Below are 10,501 nucleotides of genomic sequence, written 5' to 3' on the forward strand. Positions count from 1 at the left end.
GCTGGTTGCTGTCAGATCAGTTGGTACAACCATGCATGTATGTAAGCTCTGCTGTTACAAATTGGTGGGGCAAAGGCAGTGCATGTCTTCTGTGTACACTGTGTGCTCTCATCACTGAGTAAATAGAGGGTGTTGGTCACTGCAGCAGTGAAGGCACAGATACGTGGAGCCCGGTGAGCAGCCCCTCAGCTTGTTCAGCCTTCTGGTGCCCGTCGGTGTGTCACAGAGTTCTAATAATCTAAAAAAAAAGTTTGTTAATAAAATAAATAAAAGATTGCTAGTAGGAATGGAAGGAATATGAGCACCTATGAGTTCAGTGTACGTTTCAGTGATAGGGGAAGTGGAGGTTTTACAAAGGGAAGTGGTGTAGAACTTGAGAAGAGCGTGTGAGTGAGCAGGCTGCTGGGTCACGCTCAGCGTGTGGAGCTGCTGGTTGGACACGATGATGTTAGTGGTCTTCTGTATTATATATACACACAGGGCAGCAAAACGGCTTTAACAGAATCCCAGAATGCTTTGGGTTGGAAGGGGCTTTAAGGATCATGAAGCTCCAACCCCCACCACAGGCAGGGCCACCAACCTCCACATTTCATACCAGCCCAGGCTGCCCAGGGCCCCATCCAACCTGGCCTTGAACACCTCCAGGGATGGACGGGGCATCCACAGCCTCTCTGGGCAGCTGTTCCAGCACCTCACCACTCATAAATGGTCAGCTAATTATGACTGCGCTATTGGTCTATACCCAATGAGTGATCCTCTGGGTACAGGTTATGAGGAATATAATGAAATAAAAACCATTTCTGTTTTAATTAATCCTCGTCCTTGTTTGTGTGCTTCATTACAGAAATTAACGAACGTTCGAATAATGAAAGAGAACATGAGAACTGGCAATCTTCCAGCAAATATGAAGAAAGCGAGAGTCATCCAGATTATCCCGTGTAAGATGATTGACTTTGTATGTATAGAAGCAGGTGCTGTAAACAGGTGTGTGGTTATCCTGAGGTTGTCATGAACGTTAAGTTATGCCTGTATGCTGGTGGCAGGGTACCTCGTATCAGAATGTGGCTGTGTTGGGTAAGTCAGGGACAGACTTTAAGGCACCTCGTCCAGCTTTCGGATGGGCAGTTTGTCCTTGTCCCACATGTGTGAGAGTGGAATGGTTAACATATGGTTAGCAATAAAAATGAATGAATGTTTGTGGTGTTTTTTTCCTTCCAGATGATTTTAACAGAGTGATTCTGTCAATGAAGAGAGGGCAAGAGTACACAGACTACATCAATGCTTCCTTCATAGATGTAAGTATAAATGTTGTCAATGTATTTAAGCTACAAGTCAAATATTATACTGCTTCTTGCAAGTCTTCTTGAAGAGCTTCAGCCAAGTTGGCTTATGAAGAGCATTAGTTTTGTTTGGGCTTGGCTTATGGGAGTTCCCAAATGAATTCCTGATCTTCAGTGTTCTGAACTCCAGTTTAGTGTGATCACATCAGTATGGAAATAGAACCATAGCTCAAAAAATGAGTCTAATGTTCATTCCGCAGTAAAGGTAATGAGTGCAGTTGTTAAATAATCTCCTTGTGAAAACCTTCAGGGCTCACAGCAGAACTTCATTCCTACAGCCATGACTGTAAAAAGTCATAAAGTAAAACTTAGGATCATGAATCTTCATTTCTGAGACAAGGTGAACTAATGAGGACAGCGAGCAGCAGGAGCTGATGGTTGTCTTTAAGCCAGAATCTGTCTTGGGCCCCTGGTGTCACTGGGGCTGTTTCTGTGTTATTGCTGTGACCCATAGACAAAAGTATTGAGAATGTTGGTTTTCACATCTCACGTCTGCACGTGTCCATTTCAGTGCTGGGGGGGTGAGCAAAGAACCAAGTGGACTCTGTGTTCCCAGAGCGTGTGAAGGATTTGGGTGATGCTCATATTGTGCAACAGCATGTCTCGTGTGGACAGCAGCTGAAATGAGGCTGTTGCTGCTCTCTCCAAACACCGACTTCTGTCTCTGCTGCCATGATATACAATATACACACCCTGGCCTTTCTCTGCAGGGCTATCGCCAGAAGGATTACTTCATTGCCACGCAAGGACCGCTGCCCCACACTGTGGAGGATTTCTGGCGGATGGTGTGGGAGTGGAAGTGCCACACCATTGTCATGCTCACAGAGGTGCAGGAGAGGGAGCAGGTGTGTGTCCCATGGCTCCATTTTATAAATGCAGTACATATGAGTCTTCACACAAGATTAAAACTTTGCCTACAAATTGCAGCAATATAAGACTTGTTGCCTTTTCTTGAATTTCTGTGATTCTATAGGTATCGGGAAGAAGTTTTTCACACAGAGGGTGGTGACACAGTAGTACAGGTTGCCCAAGGAGGCAATGGATGCCCCATCCCTGCAGGCATTCGAGGCCAGGCTGGATGTGGCTCTAGTGCTCTGGTTGTTGGTGACCCTGCACACAGCAGGGGGTTGGAACTGGATGAGCATTGTGGGCCTTTTCAGCCCAGGCCATTCTAAATGAGCTCTTCCTTCACTAGTAGGCGTAGGCCAGTGTTGCTGCTGTTGCTTGATTTGTCAGGCAAAAACACCTACGCTACAGAAATGGTTTCTAGAGGGCCCAGTTTGCTTTTTAAAGCACAACTCTTAGGGATGCTTGATGTGGATACCTCTGAAAGAGCTCTCTGGGGACTGAGAAGAGCCAGACAATGCTTTCTTGAAAACTTCACTCCCTGTATGTCTCTGTAAGCTTCTGAACCTCTTCTCTGCATCCTCTGTCATTCATTAGCGAAGAGAACAGCATCTCCCTGCCCTGCAATGTTCACCTTGTACTTCAGTGCCATTGAATGATTTCTGTTGTTGTATTGTGTGTTTTTAACAACCCTGCACTGCTTGTAAGAGTTACTTGGTTTTCTTCTGGTCTATTTATAAAGCAGCATTTATCAGCTATGACTTCTGCTCCCTTTCCATCTTAATTCTGTATGTTACAGTAATGTTTTACTGCTGTGTTCTTGGGCTTTAGCTTTTTCATTGCAAATTGTCCAGAACCCCACTCTATGCTTTGTCACTGTATCAGAAGTTGGTGGTGATGTAGATAACTGGAAAAAAATGAATGAATACTTATAATTCTCTCTCCCATCTTGCAGGAGAAGTGCTGCCAGTACTGGCCATCAGAGGGCTCAGTAACTCACGGAGAGATAACTGTAGAAATCAAGAATGACAGCCTTTTAGATGCCATAAGTGTAAGAGACTTCGTAGTTACGTATAATCAGGTACTGTTCTTAATTATATGAGTTGTTTGTTTGTCCTAAGCAGTTCATAAATGTGATGATGTAACTTAAATAGGAGAATGGTAGATAAGGTGTAAAGAGGCAGTGCTATTCCCAAACATCCTATTTAATTGCATATAGAATAATGACAGAACATTCAGCTTGCCTGGCAAAATTGGCAGGGTGGTAATGCTCACTTGAACTTTCAGGGCTGCTTTTAATCAGCAGACGTTAAGGCAAGACAAATAATGTTAGCTTCAAGCTAAGAAATTGTGTTGTGAAAAGAGGAATGAATTTCATTTTGCTCTTCTTACTTTTGGACAGTTTGGCTTTGATACACAGTAAGTTTTCAGCCACTGGCACTCAGGATGCATAAACTTTAAGTGCATCCTTAGAATTACCCAAATGAAACAGCTGTGCAAATGGAAAAGAAAATTAGAGGCAGCTTACCAGCACTTTGAATGTAGAAACAGAGCTCTTACCAACACATTACAGACCAAGCTGAAACTAACCCCTTTTACCTTTTTTCTTTGCATGCATTTAGGGTAACCAAGAAAAGCAAAACAGGCTGGTTCGGCAGTTCCACTTCCATGGGTGGCCAGAAATCGGAATTCCTGCTGAAGGAAAAGGGATGATTGACCTGATTGCAGCTGTCCAAAAGCAGCAGCAGCAGACGGGGAATCACCCAATCACGGTGCACTGCAGGTGAGGCTCCCTCTCCTTCCCACAATCATCTAAGTGTCAGGGTTTCTTTTTGTCCCATCTGGCTGCTGTTAGGGCAGCTCTCCTTTGTGACCAATGGGCTTCATCCCCCCAAAATGAAGAAATATAATGAAATAAGAGGTAAAAGCAGCTGTTGTCTTTGATATACATGGATTAGATACAAGAGACAGGTGAGGTAATGGAACAGCTGCATTTCCTTGGCTTTGGAACTTGTCTCAAGAAGAGAAGCTTGAGAATCAAAGAGAAAAGTTATCTTTCCTTAAGATAATGGTTGGAAGAAGTGCAGGGAGAGAAGTGGGTATGAAAAGAGCAGTGCCGTGTTCCCTTGAAACAAATCTGCTTCTCTGTGGTATTTCAAATGCATTCCTCAATACAAAAAATTCTCAAGCCAGCGTAAAACAAACTCTTTAAAGTGATGCTGAGAATGTGCTTTGGGAAGAAAGAAAGTGAGTGTTCAGTATGAGGAGTGTGAACGTAAACACAGGGAGAGCAGTGTGTGGTTGAGCACCCTGTGCATCCAGGGTTACTCCATATCTTTTTCCTCCTCTTTTTGGAGCAGTAGATGAAGGACATTGCTCGTGGGTTCCTTTAAAAGCCACATATGGTTACTACAGACTGGCTAAGGACGAGTAAACCTCAGCCCTGTTAGATTTCACCTTTGTCCTTAGTCTGATAAAAGTAAGTGTCAGAATTGAAGGACGCATCCCATGCAGCATTCCTGTTTGGTTTTCCTCTAGCTGAGGATACGTGCGCTTGCACTGAATCTTTTCACAGGGCTGTGCTTATCAAATGTTTTTCTATTTGATGGTAATAAAGTAGAACAACGACACATGATTACATTTCACCTGCTTGTAAATTATTAAAAAAAAAAACATTAAATTTTTAAATTTAATAAATTATTTTGTGTTTCTCCTTGTTATGCAATCCAGTGAACCTTCCTTCTACTTCAGCTTACCACCGAGTGCTGAATTCCAGCCTGTTTTTAGGGACTGTTCCCTATCAGAGCCATTGGGCTGGCAGTGCACAGCCACTGCTGATGGATTGTTCTGGTTGTGTTTGTGTGTGTATCACATGGGCCACATTTCAATTAGAGAAAGCACTTAATTTGTGGGTTTTTTGACTCTGATCTGTTAGGTATCGCAAGTCAGGTAACAGTCACTCAAATCTATTTTGCTGACATGGAATTGTGGTCTGAAGGGAAGAAAAGGACAAAATATCCTGGGTGAAGCATTCTGGAACAAAAGGAACCTCAGTAACAGGGGATTACATTTGGTTGCTTGCTATAATCAGGTTAGAGGCAGAGCAGTCGCTTCTATGTAGTTGTATGTAGTATCACCCTGCATGCAGACTTACATGGATTTTCCTTGTGTTAGCTTACCTCTCTGAAAAGCAATCATATAGCTTGTGAGAGCAGTTACAGTCTTTTTGTTGGGTTGGACACTGTTCATCACATTGCTTTGGAATAATAATTCTGGTGAATCATAGAATGAACCATAGGATCACAGAATGGCCTGGGTTGCAAAGGCCCACAGTGCTCATCCAGCTCCAACCCCCTGCTGTGTGCAGGGTCACCAACCAGCAGCCCAGGCTGCCCAGAGCCACATCCAGCCTGGCCTTGAATGCCTGCAGGGATGGGGCACCCACAGCCTCCTTGGGCAACCTGTGCCAGTGCGTCACCACCCTCTGGGGGAAAAACTTCCTCCTAACATCCAACCTAAACCTCCCCTGTCTCAGTTTGAAACCATTCCCCCTTGCCCTATCACTGTCCACCCTCACGAGCAGCTGTTCCCCCTCCTGTTTATAGCAGGGACTCCAGCTCCTGCCTGCCTCAGAATTCATATGGATTCATTGTGGCTCCCTTTCAGCATGGCTGACCAAAATCAGCTGCTATTAGTATTTGGGTATTCTCTATCAATATTGTCTTAGCAGTTTTTATCCTGCTGTATTTGCATGTGTTTGTGTTGCAGTGCTGGTGCTGGAAGGACAGGTACATTCATTGCACTCAGCAATATTCTGGAGCGAGTGAAGGCTGAGGGGCTCTTAGATGTATTTCAAGCTGTGAAGAGCTTAAGACTGCAGAGGCCACATATGGTGCAAACACTGGTATGGTATTTAACAATTGGAATCTTTCTCAAAGGGTGTGTGTTTGTAAATATCCTTGTGGGAGGAGAACAAAGGGGGTTTGTTGCGGGTTGAAATAAATAATGGATGACGGCTGTGTATGTACAAGGTATCAGAAATGTGTATCATTTCCAGGTTTGTTTGGGTGGTTTTTTTTACGGCCTTTCTGAAAGTAGAGCTTGGCTAAATGGCCCGTGCTTTGTTAGGAGCCGGTGACAGTTAAATGAACCAAAATCTTGTGGTTGTGGATGACAAAGCTCAAGAAGTAAATGGCTTTTAAGCTGTTTCCCCATAGCTCAGCTTTTTTCTTTCTTAAATCCAAATGTCTGGGCTTAACAGGTTTGCAGTTGTCATAGGGAGAAACGCTGACTTGGTCTGAGGGTTTTCCTTACAGAATAAAGAACACCTTTGGATACATAGTTTCGGAGAATACATAGAAATGCTGATACTTTCTATATTGGTAACAGTTTCCATTAGAAACTTCTTTAGAAACAGTTATCTGAGAGCAGCTCTCCCAGGTTGAAATCTCGTTGTGGGCTGGGAAAGAGGCTGAAGAGCTCGGCCTGGGTTATGAGCAGGGAGGGAACCTTTCTTTTGGGGTTCTGGCCCCGTCCCATCATTGGGACGCACAGCACTAGGCGGCAGGCTCATGTCACCAATGGATAACTGTGTGTGGATACATACACACAGCGTTTACCAATGGAGCTCCATTTCAGAGGGAAAAAAGTGAACTGGGAAGTTGTTTTTATTCATGTTCTCTCCATTTGAAGTTGTGTTGTCACACGGTTTCTGCTGTGAAGCTGTTAAAGCCTGGAGTTAAGCAGACAGGCTCCCTGGGGTGCCCAGGAAGAGCGATGGGAACAGCCCAGTGCCGTCAGCAGCTCAGCCTGAATGAGGAGACAGGTTTAAGAAGTGATGTTCATTTGAAGAATTATCCCCTGGAAAGCTGAAATCGTGTTAAGTGACAGGCAAGAATCAGCCTGTTTGACAAGAGAGAGGCACCACTGCTTTTATGAAAGAAACAAATCAGAATGGATTCATCCTCAGCTGCTTCTGCACATGAAGGGGGAGCTGACAGCTTTGAAGGGGGGGATGCTGTGCTGCCGGGCCCATGGTTCTGTGGGGTCAGGGTGTTCTCATTTACCTGGTACAAAAAGTTGGTTGTGCGTAAGATGAGAGAAGTGAGGTCAGGGCTTGAACCTGGGCTCTGCTGCTGGCTGAGGTCCTTGGTCACTTGTCCATGGTGACAGAGCTCTTCACAGTGATGAAGTTGGATGCAGAGAGAACAGACCATGGAACCGTGGGGCAGTGAGCAGACATGGGGGGAGGTGAGGTTGAACTGATGGCTGTTGCTGTGAGCTTCAAGTTAGAACACGCTGCCTTTACCCCTCCCATTTACGTAACAGTGATTCATAAGATGTGATGCAATTCAAGTACATTGTGCTGTCTTCTTGTTTTGCAGGAACAATATGAATTCTGCTACAGAGTGGTACAAGATTTCATCGACATATTTTCCGACTATGCGAACTTTAAATGAAAACCTTCTGCCTTATTTTTTAATTTGTCTGTATAAAGAGTTGTATATGATATTAATTTATTCCACGGCGTTTGGTTTGTCGACTTTGGACTGTAAATAAGACCCTGTTTGCTCTAAAAGTTGCATTTGCTGTACAAAGTTATTTCTGAAAGATAAATATCTTCTAAAGCAAAGTATAATGTTCATATAGAGTATATCGCTATCAGATGGTAAAGAGATCTTTATTCTAAAGAGCAGTAAATTAATTCTTGAAGATTTATTTCTTTGATTATTTCCTTTTGCCACTTTACAGGTATTTATCAGCAGTGCCATTACATTTACGTTTCATACTGAGGTAGCGAGCTGTGGTACATCTGTTTAAAGGAACCATGTTTCGGCCATAAACCTTCACAGAAGTCAATAGGAAAATGAAAAGGGGTGTTTATTTGGGGCTGTGTTCTGATAACCTGCTGCTGCGTGTTTGGGATTGATCTCAAGGCCTCACTGAAAGGCAAAGGGGCTGTCCCAGGTATCACAATACAGCCCTCTGTATTGCTTCTAAAGGCTGGTTGTATGAGCCTCCCCATGGGTGCCAGCTCTGTATTGAGTCCTGCTGCCAATAGGACACAACCATTCGAAATGCAGATTAGAATTGCTGTTTAAATTAACGTGACTTTGTAAGTTCACTTATTCTTTCCTAAATATGACACCAGCTTGAATCAATCTATAAGTACAATAACGTCAGTTTGTCACTATTGAAGGAGATTTAGCATATCAGGAGTGTGTATCTAGCATTTGTCTAACTCAAGAGGCATTACAGCCCTGGTTGGCCATGGATATAGAGCTTCACCATGTACATGTGCATAACCTCCAGCCACCATGAGAAGAGGCAGAGGACAGTAGTAAAGATGGACTTAGATTCAACAAGGGTATTTGTTACAAGACTGGGAAACAACAGAACAACAGTGTAGCACAAGCAACATGAAGAAAAACTGCTTTATGTTCTTATCTTCCCATGTGTGTTATCAGCAAAGAAGTGCTTCCTTTAGCCAGAAGGGGGATACGTTTGTGTATAGAGATGTATTTTTAATGTAAGTACTACTGATAATATTATGGGGGAAATATGTTTTAGAAGACTTTATTGCATCCCTGGACGGGATGTGCTGGGGGTTAGAAAGTGCAAAACTCGCAGGGTGTCTGAATGTTGAACAAATGAAAAGTCTTTATTTTCCACTCTTTAGAACATGCGTAGGAACCAATGAGCACAAAAGAGGTGAATATGTACTTGAGTTACCTAACTAATATGCAATAGTCCTGTCTCGTCCAGTTGGCTGGGTTTTATCAATGCAAACGGAAAAGCCTTACTTAAAATGAAGCAACTGAAGTGGATCCTTTCACCGCTCCTGTGAGCATTTCTCCCTGCTGCTAACAAGGAGCATCACGTATTGCAGCACTGAAAGGAGACCGCAGCACCTTCTGCCTCTCCTCACCTTCATACTGAATGGAAAAGGTTTGGTTAAGAGAGGTTAAATGATCATAGAATGGCCTGGGTTGCAAAGGACCACGATGATCATCCAGTTCCAACCCCCTGCTGTGTGCAGGGTCACCAACCAGCAGCCCAGGCTGCCCAGAGCCACATCCAGCCTGGCCTTGAATGCCTGCAGGTATTCATTGATGATAGAACATAAGTCTAAGAAGTGTTTGCTGCTCTCCAAAGTAGTGTATCTTATGGTCCCATTGCAAACATTTAGGCTGCAGGTGCAAGGAGCAGCACTGAGCTGATGTTCCAGCTGTTCAATGTGTACTGGGATTGTAGCTGCTAACAGGAAGAAACCCACACCAATAATATAGTCACAAACAGAGCTACGTAGTGATTCTTATGTTTCTAATGATTTGAGAAGCTTGTTTTCTGGTTCATATGACAAGTGATGGAGAGGCTGCCCATTGCAGCATCCCTGTCGCTGTGGAGCCGTGGCTCAACACGGACACACCTGCATTTTGTTGGTAATGTTCCTCCATTGCATGGAATGACCTTGGAAACGCCAAATAGTCGATTAGAAGCCGTACATTCTGATCTGTAACGTGGTTTTGGTCACTGTGTGACTGGACTGACTGTTCTCATGTATTAAGGTAGGTTCCAGTTCACTGAGCATTTAAGCATTTGCTTGCTGCCATCTCTTCCAATACACCCGCCGTCCATTGGCTCTTTGTACCCGGAGCAATCCCTTAAGTGCTTTGCTGAATTGGGCCTTAATGACGAATGCTGTCTGTAATTATACCGGTGTTTTTTAGGCTATTTTTACTTCTTGGTTTTTTTTAAACTTTGAAAACCAGCCTCAAACTGTTTCCATTCCCCCTGACACCATTTGTAATGTAAAGCTACTGGAACTCTGTGTAACCCAACTGTATTTAATATGTCAAATCTTTATAATATATGTCCGTATATCATCCAGTTTGGGCTATTGTTTTATTTCATGTCGTTTCTAATTAGATCTCGCTGTTTTTAATGCTGGTGAGTGCTGCTGAATTCTTTGTATATGCAAAACACAGGATCTAATACATCCCGATGCAAGAACAGAGCTTTGTTTTTACTCTCAAGCCGCATTACTCTCTTTAAATCCTTTCATTGTATTCCTGTGTGTGTGCTCGGTTAAATGGAAGGGCTGAAACCCCATTATCTACATCAGTGACTTCTTAATACTTATAATCTGCCCTTGTTTGGAGGCGTCGCTCTGGTTCAGGTCCTGACTGAAACTGAGGCGGGGAACGGCTCGGCCCGGCCCGTTTGAAATCAAACCCTTCCTTGGCTTCCTATTGGATGCTCCGCGCCTCCACGTGACCTCCGCTCAACCAATCGCGGGCGGCCGCGCGCCTTTT

At 43.8% G+C, this 10,501-nt stretch overlaps 1 protein-coding gene across 2 annotated transcripts in view; it reads left to right on the forward strand.

Moving 5' to 3' along the window:
* PTPRE (protein tyrosine phosphatase receptor type E) overlaps window positions 1-10,131 on the forward strand; it is a 63,731-nt gene extending 53,600 nt beyond the window's left edge. For both annotated transcript variants that reach the window (XM_015867561.2, XM_032445359.1), the window contains 7 exons: window positions 845-938; window positions 1,219-1,295; window positions 2,051-2,185; window positions 3,142-3,267; window positions 3,809-3,969; window positions 5,955-6,090; window positions 7,571-10,131. In XM_015867561.2, coding sequence (XP_015723047.1) covers window positions 845-938; window positions 1,219-1,295; window positions 2,051-2,185; window positions 3,142-3,267; window positions 3,809-3,969; window positions 5,955-6,090; window positions 7,571-7,645 — 804 coding nt within the window. In that variant the 3' untranslated portion in view covers window positions 7,646-10,131. The remainder of the gene's footprint in view (window positions 1-844; window positions 939-1,218; window positions 1,296-2,050; window positions 2,186-3,141; window positions 3,268-3,808; window positions 3,970-5,954; window positions 6,091-7,570) is intronic.
* Window positions 10,132-10,501: the final 370 nt, after the last annotated feature.

This window comes from Coturnix japonica, chromosome 6 (assembly GCF_001577835.2).
Source record: "Coturnix japonica isolate 7356 chromosome 6, Coturnix japonica 2.1, whole genome shotgun sequence".
Taxonomy (NCBI): Eukaryota; Metazoa; Chordata; class Aves; order Galliformes; family Phasianidae; genus Coturnix; species Coturnix japonica.